Here is an 18,043-nt window from a genome sequence, read left to right on the forward strand (position 1 = left end):
AAATAGTTTTTAGTTTTAGTTTTAGTTTTAGACTCATATTTTGTAGGAAGTTTGAGATGACTCGCATTGTTCATCCTGTATGAATAATGCGACTTCCTTTAGCTAATCCTTTGTTTTCTTTTGTTTCTTTATGATTTTTTGCAGCATTGTGTTGACTTTCTCATGCTTCATATTATAATAATATGAAAAAGAAGAAAAGAAGTGTTTTTAGTCTCTTTACATAATTTTCTTTCTATATGTTTGGATGTTTTAATTCCAATATTTCTCTTCGTCTCTCTTTTTGTTAGTTCATTATCTTCACAATTCTAACGTTCTGTCTTCTTCTCGCCCTCCCTCTATTTTTCTCTTTATAATTAACATATAAATGGGAAATAATTCAAATACAGTTATTTGGCTAAAGTTTCTTAATTTTAACAGATTATTGTGAGGTTGGACCCAAGGTTGAGTAAGAATGACGCAATACAAGATTGGTTTATTTATGATGTAAAATGGGTTAAATGTCATTTTTGCTCTCGAAGTTCTCCCAAGGATTTATAGGTGTTTAAATTTTTTTTTTGGGAGCAATATTACTCTAAGAGTAATAAAAACGTAGTAATATCTACTTACCAACCGTTAATTGATTAACTGTGTTGAGATGGCATGCTTATGTGATATCCACGTCACTCTTTATCCATGTCAGATTTTTTAGTAGGAAAATTAAAGGAAAAATTGGGTCTTCTTCTCATCTTAAAAAGATTAGTAAGATCATTCAACCAAGAAAGCTTCTGAGTTCAATCGCATAGCTTCCTGCCTCTATAGAGCACTCTCTGATCTCTCTCTTCATACATACGTATAACAGGATTAACGTACACATTTGTCCTTAAGGTTTTATTTTTGGCACATATTTGCCTCAATAATTTAAAATCGTAACAATATTACCTCATACTATTAAAATGTTAACTTTTAACATTGGTTTTTTTATGTTATTATTCGATATGCTAATTTTGTCTATAATAATATATCATTAATAAGAACCAAAATATAAAGGTTGAAAATGAACGAATTTGGCGTTGACTTGTCACCATACAACATCAATGATGTGAATTACTTGTTCTATGACTTTCATTCATTCATTATTATACGATTGAAAGTGGATAGTTAAATATATGTTTATCGACAACAGAATAAACAAATCAATGGATTTTAGTATTTTACATTCAAATTAAAAAATTTTACTTGGTCTCAAAATATAAAATTAAAATGTACTACTCCCTCCGTTCCTTATTATAAGAGACATTTGATGCTTATTGCATGTTCCTATATATAAGAGACACTTACAAGTTGTCTCTACTTTTTTGTGTTGATTTACTATTTTACCCATATTTATTATCTTCAACTCACACTCTCTCTCCCTCCCACTTCTCTTTCTTTTAATAATTTAATTATTCTCTCTCATGCTCTCTCTCCTTGTTAATGAGGGCATTTTTGGAAAATAAATTATACTTTTTGCGCATTAATTGTTCTTAACTAATTTTAACTGTTTTTTTGATCAACGTACTTCGGTTATTTGTCTCTTATAATAAGGAACGGAGGGAGTATTGTTGAAATCTACGAATGGACAAAAATGAGTGCATCATATCAGTAAAATTGTACTTGGCAACCAATAGTTGAGAGATCGAAGAAATATATAAATGGATTCAATAATAAACAAATTTTGTTTACCAGAATTTTACATGTTAAATATGTCAGATCAATGACACATGCTCAAATTTTTATATAAAATTCATGCAAGTTGGGGAAAAAATAGTTTAAATGTCGCGGTAACGTTCCATTAGTTAAAACTAGAGGTATAATGCCACTTGTCAAGTGACTCACGACAACTACTTTTAATTCAGCTGGGCCAGAAGATATGCCTATATCAAGATAAGGATAAATAAACAGCATTTAATATCATGATGTTATTTTTTGGTTACATCAACATTTTGAATGTTATTTTTTTTTGGTACATCCAGCAATTCTTGATATTACTTTTCAATTACATCCACCGCTCTAAATCATAAGTAAGATTAGAATGTTAGATGCATTATACTTCTTCTGATTCTTAATATAGAAGCTAGTTGACTAATTTAAATAGATTAAGGAAATTTGTTAAGTTAGTTACTTATAATAAATAAGTGTTGTCTTCCTTAATATATTGTTGCTAATCATATGTATTAGTTAGAACTACTATTTAATGAAATTTTTAACATATGCAATTACTACAAAATTACCTTAAAAAAATAAATTAATATAAGAGAGAAAGTAAATTCGGTTTCTTATATGCAGGACCAGATTAAAAGTCAAATTAGCTCTTATATTAAGGACTAAAGGTAGTGTGTGTATGTGTGTGAGTGATTAGGGTGTCTGAAGCACTAAATAACATTAAGGTGGTTCTGTAAATAAGATTAGAATGCTGGACGGGACTTAGAAATAACATCAACACGAGACATAATATTTACAATCTGACCAAATTGCTTCAACATAGTTCAATCCTAATCAGATGTTCTGAGCCAATTATGCGTGTATTGTGTATATCTAACTTGCGCGCCCGACCTAAAAGCAAACAGAAAAACGCTAACTTACATTAACATGAGTAAATATGAACCATCTAAATTTGTTTAGAACAATTTTCATTTTAACAAAATGTTTAGACATGGTTTAGATTAATTGGACTGTAAAAATTTGAATTAAATGACGCACTTTTCCGTCCAAAAAGTGAGACATAAATCCAGGTATCCCTAATCCAGAGACTGAGCTTCAAATTAGTAGTTGTGATTGCGCGGATCGTCCTTGTCTCCTGATTCCGGCTGAGGAGCTGAAAAAGAAGACCAAACAAAAACTTCAATTCAAGATATATATATATATATATATATATATAAACTGTACTTAGTAGGAACATTTAATTTTCAAATGGTAAGTTCTATCAAATAATTTTTAATATCATATATTGTTGAGAGAATTATTTTTAAACGAATGATGTGAGAGAGGAACCACCTAGGGAGCGCTCGACAAAAAAGTTGGACAATTTAAAAACAAAAAAAAAAAAGATCCCTTAAACTTATAAACCATGCATCTTTTTTTAACTCTATGAAGTAGGCTTTATAACATTTTGTCCACAGATACAGTATAAAAGTAGACACATACGTCATCTAGAGAGATATTTCAGTTGCACGAATTGGTGGTACTTCAAACCATAAAAATTTATTGAGATACCTAATACCTTAATTATTTGGAAAGTAATAACAAAGGTTATAGGGGAAAAATAATTATCATTCTTACAGTAAGATATAAAATTAAAGAAATTATCGTTAATAGTGGTTTGTGTTTATATAAAACATTCAAAAACCATTGAAATCTTCAAATAAATCTTGCAGAGAGAAGTAATTTACTTTCCTCTTAGCTTGCATAGAATGAAGAGAACGATTTTATCGGTATTTTGATTGGCCTAAAAATACTTGGTCCCTAAAACAGTATTTGTAGTCTCTGAAACAAGGACTAAAATTATTAGTTTCAAATTACAGGGATCAAAACCAACATAAGGTCAAATTATAGGGACTAAAGATAATATTAGCCCTTAAATTAAATATTTCCGTTAATTAATGCTACCCAACTTATTTATTAAATTAATAAATTTAATCTAACATTACCATGTGAGGAGATTCCCTTAAACAAAAAAGAAGAAAGTAATTGAAACCTTACAAGGAACTGTTCTTTGTGACAAGCGAAGAATCTCATTATTCCAAGCCATTTTGGCAACGATCAGGCCGATGAGTACCAGTTGCCATTTTGCCATTCTGAAATCTAATGAAGTTTCTCTCTTGTAATTTCAAAGAACTATACACTTGTTTTAGGCTTATGATTACAAATTTATAACAGAAATTTCTCAACTATGTTCAAATACTGTTAACATGTACGGGCAGTTTCACCCAAGTCAACTTCTGGTTTTTTACGTTTGATTTCCATGGTTTTAATTTATTTTCACACTAGTATAACCTCTGAATATTAGTTTGTCTTTAACCAAAAGTACACCTTTTGAAAGGTCTACCTTCTTTATTTTACTAGGTTTCGTTTGTTTCGATACAGGGAAGTAAATAAGAGGGAATCACAGAGAAAATTTTAATAAGTTGGGTTTAAACAAATAAATAAATGGGCTGTAAACTTTTGGTAAAAAGAATATGTAATGGAAAGATACAGGAAAATCAATTAAAACTCTTTCAATCCCACTTCTTTATTTTTCTTTTCATTATTTTTAAATTTGTTAAGTTAAGAACGTTAAGGTTAAAGTTTTTTAACAAGTGCATTTCTTAGGATTCAAATTTGTGTTTTCTTCCTTACAAGAGATAAAACTACTTATCATCTAACCTACAGCATGTTAGTTTCACTTCCCATTTTTATTAAATCAAGTTTATTAAAATCTTCTATCATCTCTCCTTCCCGCCCCTTTATTCCCTTCAAAAACTAAACCGATCGTAATATTTCAAACCACATGACCTATATTGCATGGACCAAAACTTTAATTTCTTCTTCTTTGTTTTTTTTTTTGGTAAGTGTGAACATATATATAGACAACTTGTGTAGGCCTTTCACACATGACAATTGATGGTCTTTACTTCCGAAACTTGGCAACAAGAACACAGAATCTTATTGATTGTTTATTAAGACTTGCGTGATAAAACTTCAATTAGTCAATTTGTCAATTAAAAGAATAGAGAATAAAAATAAGAGTAGGAAAGAAAAGTAGAACATGCAAAAAATAACAGTGCGTCTTATTTTTAAAACTCCATAGAATAGGTGTAATCCATAGAATCCTTTTTTTTTTGGGGGGGGGGGGTTAGAGACGATCCAATTTTATTATTGTTGTAACATCAGACTCCTTTATTACTGTTGGCACCAACAGAGACAATCCGGTTCTTTGGAAATAACGAAGTTTGGCAGAAGGAAGTACTTTTAGTCCTTAATTTAGGTTATCCCATTAAATTTATTATATAAACAAACAATTTTATCCCTAATTTATTATTATTCTTGCTATTATGTCTTTAAAAAATATTAAATATAGGTAAAGTTAAATGTTATAAGATCTTAAGGTGGAATTAATAAGGTTTAGGATTTTTATTTTATTCCCATAAAATATGTTTAAAATGTCTTATAAATAAAGTTAGAGGAGTAATAATCAATAAGCATGATTGGGTCTCAAAATATACAATTACGTTGTCGTCATTTTTTTTTTGGCCATCGGTGAGTGTTTTTTTCTTTTGACTGAAAGACACTTCATTCAACGAGCAAAAGGTCTCAACCAATATCCTCTTTACACCTAGTCTTGTCAGCAAAAAGAAGATCAAAAAGAGAGGATGGGGAATTAAGACCCCAACCAAAAGGTTGCAACTTGTTGTGGCAAGCCAATTGACCAACAAATCCAAAATTGACGAAACAAAAGCTTTAGAATCACAACTCAAGTATTAAAATAATGCGTAATAATCAAAACTTCCTATCAAGCACATCATTGGACTATTCACACAACTTTTAACGTACAACTCATTATTTAAATTTATCTTTCAAAACACTAAACGATCAAAAATTTTGCTGGTCAAAAAAAAAAACGATCAAAAATTTTAGCTCGTGAAATTTCACCCATTTTGACAATTTTTTCTCCTTTTAAATGAAAATATTAGCCAAAATCCAGCTTTTCCAAAATCAAAACCTGCTATCCATAAAAGACTTTGCCAGGCATTTCCACACTTGCGTAGTCAACTTTGGATCCAAACAAGCGGAGTTGGGATGTGAAGGTCTAGGTCCCGACCTCATATTACTGTAGAGAAGTTTAAGGAGTATAACAACCTCCCTGATATGCCTCATTGCATGTTCTAACAACTGAAGGACGACCCTGAAAATTTTCCTTTCAAAGAGCTTGCAGACACATCGGTTAAGTCAGGGGAGGATACATGGACTAACCCAAATAGAGCACAAGCTTATTTGAACATATGCGGAGGATCATAAGAAAGCAGCACAAGGGAATGAGGATGAGGCCGGACATGGTGTTATCTTGGCCAGTTTGGATAAGAAGTTAGAGGGTGTGAGGAATGAGTTGCAACAAAGGCATAGGAGGTAGCAAAGATATGAAACCCTCTGATGAGGGTAGCTGAGAAACTTGGAGTTAAGATTCCTCTTGAAGATGAGCCTAATAAAGAAGAGAATGATGATGAGAAAATTAAAGCCACTCAGGCCAGTAAGGGTGGGGTGCCATTGGCGGGGATGATGATGCTGAATATGATGGGCACGGGGGAGAAGGCTTCAAATGATGATGCGGATGCCCAGGACTAACTTTGGAGCTTGCTTCTTGTTTTTTTGCTTTTACTTTTGGTTCTATTTGTTTTTAATGTTAGTCTATCTTTTTTGGGTTTGTTTGAATTAACAGTAGAAAAAATAATTTATTTTCAATCTGATTTTTAAAAAAGTAAAATTGGGTACAAATTAGATTGGATAATATAATTTGTGTTTAAATTGACTTTTATAAAAGTTAGTTTGTAAATAAAAAAAATTAGATTATAATTGAATAAGTAAATTTAATTTGTAGAATGACCAAAATAGACATGATTTTTATTAAATAATAAAAAATGATTAAATTATGAATTTACAAAATATCATAATTTTAAATTATTATAATAAGAAAAAGTTATATTTAACAAATAAAATATATTTAATTAGAAATTATAGTAATGTGAAATTTTTTGAATCAAATAATATTACATAATTATTGGATGATATACTTTGCATAATTCATATAAATATAAAGTGAAAAATAATATTAAAAATTAAAAATATTATAAAAGCTATTAAAAATTATTTTTATTTAAAAGAATATTAAAAATAAATAACTAAAAACTGATTGGAAAATAGAAGAAATATATAGAAAGAGAAGCATAAAAACAACGTAAACATAAAAGCAACAATATCTTTTAATTTTAAAAAGTTACTTTTACATAAGTAATTTTTAAGTGTTTTTATAATCATGTTTAAAAAAATAACTTTCAACCCATAAGTCAGATTAGTAAAAAACTATGACAAATAATACTCAAATTTACAAACTGATTTATCACACCCATATAATACCTTTTCTTCCTCCAAAATACCTTACCAAACAGGGACTTTATTGCCTGACTGATAAGATTACTTTTGCAGCGTTTTGGACATGATTGATAGTTAGGCTACTGCCGGCCTTATTGATCTTGTCAGTTCTCAATATTGCACATGTTGCTTTACTTATACAGGAACAGCTACTAATTTTAACCTCTCATACAACACATCTTTTGTTTTTCTGTTCATTATTGCATGAGAGAAGACCTTCACTTTTTTCACAAGCATAGCTCAATATTCACAGTCATTCAAAAAGGCCATCAGTAGCCTAACCACTAATCAAACCGTGGTTTGGAAAAGTAATTCTGGAGAATAGATTCTGGAGAGAATAGATTCTGGGAAGAATAAATTTTATAAAAAAGTGATTCTGAGAAGTGAGAGTGTTTGGATAGTTGTTATCAAAAATACTTTTTATATATACAAATTACTAAAAAAAAGACATAAGTTAATATGATAATTACAGAAAAATAGATTTTATGATATATTTTAATTTGAAGGAATAAAATTGTTAATAAGATATTTTTTACCAACATAATTAATAATATATAAGATAATATAATTAATAAATAATTAATATGTATATATATTTATAAAATATAAGATTAAATATGTTTATAAAAAAATATGTTTATAAAAAAAATAACAAGATACATATCCTATAAGCTCTCACACTCTCCCTTTTTCTCTAAAAGCAAAAAATTTCTGCTTTTTCCAAAACCATGGTTTTGGTCCAAAACCACGGTTTGCCCAAAACCAGTGGGTATTTGGGTGACTTATCACCCAAACCATGGTTTGGGTCCCCAAACCATGGTTTGGGTCCCCAAACCATGGTTTGGGGTGTCACCCATACGGAGCCCAAGTCTAAAACGCTTTAAACGCCGTCTAATCTTATAAGTCAAGAATTTTTACAGACTAGAATTCAAAACAAATAGAACTAAAAGTAAAAGTAAAAACAGAAAACAGACAGGCTTCAAAGCTAGTCCTCAACATCTGCATCATCATTTGAAGCCTCCTCCTCAGTGCCATCAAATTCAGCATCATCATCCCCATCATTGGCAAAACCCTTTACCAGCCTAGGTGGCTTCAACTTTCTCATCATCATTCTCTTCTTCAGTAGGCTCATCTTCAAGAGGAATCTCAACTCCAAGTTTCTCAGCCACCCTCATCAGAAGGTTTTCATATGTTTGCAGCCTCCTATACTGTTTTTGCAACTCATTCCTCACACCCTCTAACTTCTCATGCAAACTCGCCGAGATAACATTAGGCTCGGCCTCATCCTCATTCCCTTACACCGCTTTCTTATGATCCCTCTGCATATGTTCAAATAAGCTAGTGCTCTAGTTGGGCTAGTCCATGTATCCTCTCCTGAATTAACCAACACATCTGCAATCTCTTTAAAGGGAAAATTTTCAAGGTCATCCTTTCGCTGTCGGTACACGCAATGTGGCATATCAGAGAGGTTGTAATACTCCTTAAACTTCTCTACACTAATATGAGGGCCGTGATCTGAAACGTCACACCACAACTCTGCTTACATGGATCGAAAGTTGCTACATAGGTGTAGAAATGCTCGACAAAAGTCATGTTCCCTTCAGCTTTAGGTCCCATAAGGCCTCCCAATTGCAACTTCTCTGATGAGAGTGTATATAACATGTAAGTCTTATTGCTTGGGAATTCTCTCTCTTAAAGCAACTTCCTTTTAGCCACTTTTTGTTCATTAATTTCATGAAGGTGAAGAGACTCTTCCCGGTCGTTTCTTCCTTTTTTTTTTTTTTGGGTAAGTTGAGCCTTGCCTTTTTTAGGTGCTTTTCCCTTTGGTAGATGCCGTTCTCTTTCGAGCCATAATCTCCTTTAAAAAAAAATTAAAAAAAAAAAAACAACAACAACAAAAGAAACACAAGCAAAATCAAAGAAGCTAAAAAAAGACGTAAACACAAAACAGACCATGAAGGAAACCAAAGAAAAAGAAATAACTAAACTGAAAAGGTAATCCCCCAAATTTTAAGGCTATGTACAATCCTCAAGATTCAGTTCAAAGATTCAACTTAAAACACCTGAGTACTTCAACATCATGCCAAAAGCTTAATTCCCCCTTAATTGAAGCCTAGCTACCTCCGAACCCATCAAGATGCACAAGTTCAAAGAACCAAGATTTAAAAGAAGTCACAAGCCAAGCTCAATCATCCAAACATTTGAGAAAAAAATACTTTTCAACAGTGCACAGCTTAAACCAAGAAAATGTCCCATTTCCATTGAAATCAAATATGGCTCACCAGAAAGTTTAATCAAATTGACTCTATGAATATCAGTATGCAACCCAGCAGTCACAACATTACTTCAAAGACCATGAATTTAGGGGGAAAAAAAAAAGAAAAGACTTTGCACAATATCAACAAATCAAACCAAGAAATTCTCAGCTATTGCTTGAAATTTCAAAATTAATCAAAATTGCAAAGCCCAAAAAAAGTGCTTAATAATCAGCCACTTTATCAACAACAAAAATAATTCAGTCAAGCGTCAATTTGACAGAGAAATGACCAATAGTAATTTTTCAAAATTTGAATTTCACAAACCACCACAGATAGTAGCTCTCAACATTAGCAACCATAACTTCGACCTCCACAATAGAAAAATTTTCAGAATTCAATAGATTAGTCTAAGTCCATTCAAGCTCAATGTCTTTCCTAAGATAGCCTAACCTCACTCCCAACCAGTCATTACTTCCACTGAAACTAACCTAAGCTTCAGAGAAAGGAAAATCCAAAACATCGAAGAAAATAGAGAAACAGTTATCTCAAACTAAGAAAGAAAGACAAGCAACGGGAGAGGAGAAGGAATCACGACCTAACAAGCTCCAGCTTCGCAGCTCTGTTCGCAACACAACAAAGGGGAGAGGGAGACTAAGTGTCGACGACGAGAAAAATGAAGAACGACGGAGTGGTCGACGGCGGACGCGGGGTTAAACGGCCGAAAGTGATAAGTGACACGGGAAAAGCTCGAAGAAAAGGAGAGGAAGATGCGATGGGGTCTGATAAAGCCGGAGAAAGAATGTAAATCAAAGGAGATGAAACAGAGGGAGTTGACGGAGAGGAGAGAGAGAACAGCTAGGCGGAGGGCCAGAATCGCCGGCGAGGTGGGGGCAGAAGACGATAGAGGAACTGAACAGGGAAGGAAAAGTGAGAGTCGAAAGAGGGGGTAAAGGTCAGGATTCAGTAAAAACGGAAATCACACAATGGTTGAGAAAATTTGAAATTTTAATGAGTAAATGAGGTTGAAAAAATGGGGTAGATTCAGAGGGCAAACCGGGGATAAGACAAAAACAGTAAGGATAACATAGAAAAACACGAAAACCAATTAAATAAATTTTTAAAAATTTTACGAAAGAGTCATTCTTTAATCGTTATGGGTCGGTCGGAGCAAACCCACAGTAAATTCAACGCAGAAACAACTTGAGGGGAAAGGAAAAACAAGGTGATTTGCTATTTTATCGCCGTAGCTAGCCGATGACGAATGGTTCAAAATCTATATAGAAAGCACCGAAATTGGTTCCTATATAGAAACGAGGGAAAAAACAGGTCATTCACTATTTGTAGGCCATAGGAGATTGCCAGTAAAAGGCAAGAAAACTTAAATAGATAAAGACTTGCAAAACAAGTTTATTCACCGTTGATTCACCACAACCAATTAACAGCGAATAAGGTCGATCAAAGAGAAACAACGCAAGAAATTAGAACGCAGCAACACCAACCTTGAAATCAAACTTCCAAACTTCCACAACAATCAACGAAACCCGCACGTCAAAAAGAACTACCAAAATATCAAATTTCACAAAATCAATAATGATCATCACACGAACCATTTAAACTACTCAGCACACTTAAAAACTCAAGAATTCACACGCACAAGTGTCAACAATATTCACACTCATCGCCAACAAACATTACTTCCAACTTGACATCAAGACACCAAGCAAAATTTTTTGGGCTAAAAATAGCTTATTTTTAGCATAAGCCCATTTGGAAAATGATGGCCTATTGGGAGGGTTGTTAGGACATCTGACTTTGAGACCAAAAGGAAGATCAAAACGTTCATTTTTATAAATTGATCTGAGAGAGCTTATTCAAATAGAAACCATGCTTAAATGAATTTAACTTTATATCTGATGGGCGGCTTTGGCCATCGAACTTTGTACGTTTTCATATAGAAATCTGAGGGTCATCTGACTTTGGGACCAAAATGAATTTTAATTTTATTTTATTTTATTTATTTAAATTATATTCCACTTTATATTTGTAATAATTTTTAATGATATCTCTAATATTTTAAAATATATTTGAGTTATAAATTTTTACTTCTTCGTATTAAAATAATTTAAAGTTATTGTGTTATGTAAATTTGTTTTTTAATTATTTATCATTATTTTATAACACTCGTACTGATTTAGGTAATTGTACAAATTAAACTTATTAATTTAAACTTATTGTATGATGCAAAATTCGTTTTTCTAATTATTTTTCATTATCTAATAAAACTCATACCCATTGTGGTATTTATAAAAATTAAACTTACTTTTATTCAATCATAATCTAAATAATTTTTCACCCCATCCAACTTTTACATACTAACTTTTATTAAATTCAATTCAAACACAGTTCACATTACTTAATTTAACTTTTACGCAACTTTATTTTTTTAAAAATTAAATTGATAGTAAGCTACTTTTTCAATCACTAATTCAAACAGATCTATTATCACTTGAAGTAACCCAAAGCAAGTCAGTTAACTCAGAAATTCTTCACCAAACATCTTGCAGCAGCAAAAATGATAGCAACACTGTTCAAGGTTTGGAGAAGAGAGAATAACGGCTTGATACAAATGCTTAACACCGCTCAGATGCGGAGGTGACACATGCTGACTCTTAACTAATACTTTTCCCGTTTTTAATATAAAATCTATTTAATTAATTTGATTATATTAAGAAAGTTAAATAAGTTAGTTAATTATAATAAATATGATACTTCTTTCTTAAAACACTATAATTATTTTTCTTAATATCCTCCCTCTCTCTTTTACTTGATTATTTTTTAGGAAATATTCATAGGGATAATTTAGAAAAAATTGATAAATAAAAAAAATATTATATTTAGGACTAAAATCAACTCAATAATTAGGTCATATATTAAGAACTGGAGGAGTAGTGTGATTTACTATTAATTAATTAGCCTTATGTTTTATATGATGTTTATGCATACACATATTTACCAATATGTTGTGTGCCTCCACTTAATGTAAGATCTAAATAATTAATTTGAGTAAATTAAGGATGTCAATTAAATTATTTAATATAATATGTTTTTCCTGAAGCACTCAAATCATCTTTCTTAATGTCTTCACCCAATTCCTACTTATTATTGTTAAGAAAATATCAACAGGATTAATTTAAAAAAATGATAAGAGTATGAAATATGTCTTACATATAAAAATAATATCAACTTTCAAATTAAGCTATATATCAAGGACTGGAGGAATATTTTACAATTCATCAATGATGAATTTGAAAAGTTTTCTAATAGTCACTTCAATAAGTAAAATTTTAGTTTGGGTATAGCTAACCAAATTGGGATTTTCAAATTTATTAAAATTACTATATTGTCTTTTATTTTTCAAGTTTTGTAACACGATTAACAAGTTTTTTAACTCTATTAACAAATTTGCTATAGCTGTCAATGATAGATTTTTCAAGAAATTTAAAAAATGACATTTTTATATTTTTAGTAATGCAATCAACAATTTATATAATGATATTAACAACTCTCATAATGCAATTAAAACAAATTTCCTTATGAAGATTAATGTTTTTAATATAGGCCCTCTATGAATTAGGCAATTACTATAGTTATGAGAGTTATTAATATCAATATCATTATGCGAGTTATTAACCACATTACTGAAATTATAAATATGCTGCTTTTTTAATTTCTTGAAAAATTTATTGTCATTTGTCAACGATGATACAAAACTTATTAATTGTGTTAAAAAAAACTTGTTAACTACATTACAGGACTTGAAAAATTCCCTACTTATATGACTAATTTATCTCAACTATAAAAAGTTCTCAGATCATGTGGCTAATGACATTACAAAAGTTGTTAATATCGTTACATGACTTGTTAATCATATTATTTAAGTTGTAAAAATACCACTTTTTGAAATGCTAATTTTTAAATTTTCTAAGAAACTTGTTATTAACAGTGATATTAAACTTACTGATAGCGTTAACGAATTTGTTAATCATGTTACTAGACTTAAAAAAAGAATCCCTAAAAACAATTGCCGCCTATGACTTATCATTGACTGTTCACTGAAGCTCTAGCACTGGCATCTACCTCAAGTTTTGTGCCAGCTTCAGTGGCCACCAGATGGGCGGTGAGGATGCTTAATGGTTTTTTTTAAAAAATATTAAAGAACAATATTATAAATTTACTAACATTTCAAAATTTCAATTTAGTCATTATAGCTAATTTAGAATTTTATAAATTTAGGTGATCCTTTAGAGTTTTACAAATTAAAGTGTCATCTTATTGGAATTTTCCCTATACCTCTCTAGTTCGGTAAGAATAAGCCTTGAGCGCAATTTATTTAATAAATATGGCAGTGACATGGTGTTCTTTAGCAAAATATTAGTAATTCTGACTTGACCCGCTTGAAATAATAAGTTAAAGTGCAAATTTACCTTGATAATTCTCACTAATAAATGTTGAGCACCTAGAAGTCTTTTTGGGCACAAATTTTTCCTAAAAACTTAAAATCGTAACAATATTTTTTTCTATCTTTAAAAAATTAACATTAGATCATAAAAATTGAACCAAAATAAAAGGATTATAGAAATTGCACAAAAACTCATGGGTCAAATTGCACCATTAAAGAAATCGGAATGCCAAGGGCACTTAAGAAATAAAATTAGGGGTAAAATGACACATTTTTTTCATTTATTTATAAATAGGATATAAGGTTTTATTTTTAAAAAATTCGGAATATATAATTTTGTTAATTCATTTATTACTGTGTAGAAGAATAAAGTTAAAAGTTATTAAACTTTAGGGTCGAGTTAATTATATTTAAGATATTTCTTGATATGAGTAAAATGTGCTAAAAATCACTGGTTAATAAGATCAAAGGTAATACAGCATGAACTAGCAGCAGACAACGAATATTGATTAACAACACACCTTGAATAAAGAAAATTACCCTACCATTTTAAATTGGAAAACATTAATTGATCATTCCTTATAGTTACTTATTTTTTAATTAGGTCACGTATTTTTTTTAATTGCGTTTCTATATACTACCTCCGGTCCTTAATATAAGACTTTGTTTGACTTTTATTTTGGTTCTAAATATAATACCCCAATCTACTTTGTCTCTCATATTTATGCTTTTTTTTTCCAAGATAGTCTTTCTAATAATGATAGCTCTAACCAATACACTTGATTAGCAAGGACATTTTAAGAAAGACAACACGTATTTATTACAAATAACTAACTTCACTTCTTTCCTTAATCTCTTTAAACTAGTTAACTAGCTCTTATAATTAGGATCGGAGGTAGTAGTTTCTTTTATTATCAGCATTACTCTCATCATGTGTTAATTCCAATTCATATGGATGTTAAACAACACGTAAGTAGTCACAAAATACAAAGTAAAAGAAGATTTTAAAAACAAAATGATAAAATAAAATTTATTTATTATCAGCATAAAAATAAAAAATTATTATTTTTGTTTTATTTAAATTCATGTGACAACATGAATTCAATGCATGCTAAATGAAAGTCGTATAATTAGTTACTAACGTTGTTTTTCTTATAAATTACTATCTCCAGTCCTTAATATAAGACCATGTTTGACTTTTATTTTAGTTCTAAATATAAGATCCCAATCTACTTTGTGTCTCATATTTATATACTTCTCCAGTTCTTAATATAAGACCCATTTAACTAATTTGATTAGATTAAGAAAGTTAGGCAAGTTAGGTAATTATAAGAAATGTGACACGTTTTCCCTAAAATACTATAATCATATTTCTTAATACCCCCTCTCTCTCTTCTGCTTGATTATTGTTGATGGAGTATTCATAGGGGTAATTTAGAGAAAATTGATAAATATGAGGAATGGGTCTTATATTTAGGATCAAAACTAACTCAACAATTGAGTCATATATTAAAGACCAGAGGAGTATTTTTTTTCAAAGTAGCTCTTCTAATAATGATAATTCTAGTCAATATACTTAATTAGTAAGGATACTTTAGGAAAGACAACACTTATTTAGGACAAATAACTAACTCAACTTACTTTCTTAATCTCTTCAAATTAGTCAACTGACTCTTATAATTAGGATCGGAGATAGTATTAAATTATGAGTATAAAAATCAATACCTATAATTGAGAAAATTATAATAATTCTATAAAAAGGGAAAAGAAACTATAAGAACTTACTTAAAATGAGATAAATCGCAGGGGCATGCATATTAATTTTTCTTTTTAAATTTACAAAGTGATGGTTTCCAGTTCCAAATAGAAACTACAAGATACCATTATTTAAGTACCCAAAACATCAGCTGACAGATCTTTCAATAATAGGCGGTTGGCTAATTAGCTTCATGCAAAGGTACAAAGACACTATATTAACCAGAGGATTGTACATGAGAACAAGCTAATGATGATGAGCACGATCCACCATTTGGGCGATGCTTCGCATGGTTGGTCGACATGAAGGGTTGGCTCGTAAACATGAAATAGCTTGATTTGCAATCAAAATCACTTCCTTCATCAACTTTTGCTGCTCTTTAGGAGGTGACAAACGGGGGTCTAAAATCTCTTTGAAGTTGATGTTTGGATCATCATCAAAGGCGTGTACATGAGAAATTAGATCACCAGGATGCTTTCCCATGAGAATTTCAAAAGCCAATACACCAAAGCTAAACACATCACATTTCTCAGACACTGTTATCGTATATGCAAGCTCTGCAATAGCAATTAGAATGAAGTGATCACTTGAAACATTTGTAAGTAACGACAATTAGTTGTGAATTTGTATGACTAATAAGTAACAAACTTCGAAAATAGAAGGTTTAAGTTCATACTCATGAATATTAACACAGGTTTCTATAACGTTTTAAATAGAGTTAGACATGGCATTAAAGTTACCTGGAGCAGCATAGCCAAGTGTGCCAGCAAATGCCGTCAAAATTGATGAGTTAGACTTCAAGAACTTTGCTGTGCCAAAATCTGACACATGGGCTTCAAGATTTGCAGACAATAATATATTTTTGCTTGATATGTCTCTATGAATAATTGGTGGATCACAATCATGATGCATATAAGATAAAGCTTCTGCTACGCATTTGACAATATCCACCCTCTTAAGCCAATCTAACTTTAATGCCTTTGAGTCACTTTTCAGAAAATCGGCTAAAGTCCCACCTTCCATGCACTCATAAACAGCAAAAGTGTGATATCTTTGTGAGCAAAACCCGTAGAGCTTCACAATGTTTCGATGGCGGATTTCTGTCATGGCTTCAATCTCACTCTTGAAGGCTTTAAACTTTCAATGTCTAAATCATATTCTTCACGTCTAAACTTCTTTATGGCAAATTGTTCACCTCCCTGCATGACCATTTTGTAAACTTTTCCAGAAGCTCCTTCCCCTATACAATACTTGTCATCAAAGTTCTCAGTTGCTTCAATTATGTCATCATACAGATTTTTCCCATCAAAATGTAAGATTGAAAATGTACTTTCCTTCATGATTCCTGAATTCTGTTCTATAATTCTTGACTTTAGTTTTGAACAAACAACAAAAATCCCAGCTAACACCAATGAAACAAGTAGTAGACCTGCTAAAGAAGCAACAATAGATATCACAGCTTTCCCTTTGTTGCTTCTCCTCTGTGATATTGAAACATTGCAAGGTCTCAAACCATTGATTCTCCCACATAAATCTTTGTTATTACTCAGATCTAATTGATAAGAAATATTAAATACGACACTGTTTGGTACAAGACCCTCCAAATTGTTGTAAGAAATGTTGATGCTTGACAAGTTCAACATTGTGCTCAGGGAATCAAGGATAGAACTTGATAAATTATTGTGAGACAGATTCAGATTTATCAAGTTGTTGAGCTTACTAAGATCAACAGGGATTTCTCCAGAAAGTGAGTTATAACTCAAGTCCAAAAAATCTTCCAAGGAGTAAATATTCCCAATTTGATATGGGATTTGGCCATTGAAGTCATTATGACTAAAATTTAAATTGAGCAGCTTGTAGCAATTCCCTAATTGATAAGGGATAGGTCCACTAAACCTATTTGTTGACAGGTCTAATGACTCCAAATTAGAAAGACTTCCAATGGTTGCAGGCATCATACCTGAAATATTGTTTCTATTTAAGTCCAGAAGGTATAACATGGAGGCATTTCTGATTTGTGTTGAAATCTCGCCGGATAGATGGTTCCATGATAAGTCAAGCTTTTGTAGTTGTTTCAATTGAAACAGCTCACCTGGAATATTTCCCTTGATTGAATTGCCATCCATGATAAGAGCTTCTAAGCTTTGGCAGGAACCCCAGTTTGCGGAGAGCTCACCTTACACTCTGTTGAAGCTGATGTCAATGTAAGTGAGATCAGGATATACTCCAAAATCCTGATCTCCATGTCTTGTCAATTGTTTATGTTGAAGCTGAACTCTGTAGAGAGATGAACAGTTTTTCAAACTTAGTGGGATTGGACCAGAGAGACTATTATAAGCTGCAGTGAAATTCACAAGCTTACCACCTCTGCACACTTGGGGTGGTAGATGCCACTGAAGTTGTTATAAGATAGATGAACAACAATCAAAG

The 18,043-nt window shown here is 31.2% G+C and overlaps 1 protein-coding gene across 1 annotated transcript; it reads right to left on the bottom strand.

Annotated features, from left to right (window-relative positions):
- Nucleotides 1–15,642: 15,642 nt before the first annotated feature.
- Nucleotides 15,643–16,720, bottom strand: LOC114747993 (MDIS1-interacting receptor like kinase 2-like). Its single transcript, XM_028936349.1, has 2 exons — nt 16,354–16,720; nt 15,643–16,170 (listed from the first exon to the last, which is right to left on the bottom strand). Exons 1-2 carry the CDS (start codon nt 16,718–16,720, stop codon nt 15,860–15,862), a joined length of 678 nt encoding a protein of 225 aa, XP_028792182.1. The 3' UTR covers nt 15,643–15,859.
- Nucleotides 16,721–18,043: the final 1,323 nt, after the last annotated feature.

Source organism: Neltuma alba, unplaced genomic scaffold (assembly GCF_004799145.2).
Source record: "Neltuma alba isolate B1F8T4 unplaced genomic scaffold, ASM479914v2 tig00005551_pilon, whole genome shotgun sequence".
Taxonomy (NCBI): Eukaryota; Viridiplantae; Streptophyta; class Magnoliopsida; order Fabales; family Fabaceae; genus Neltuma; species Neltuma alba.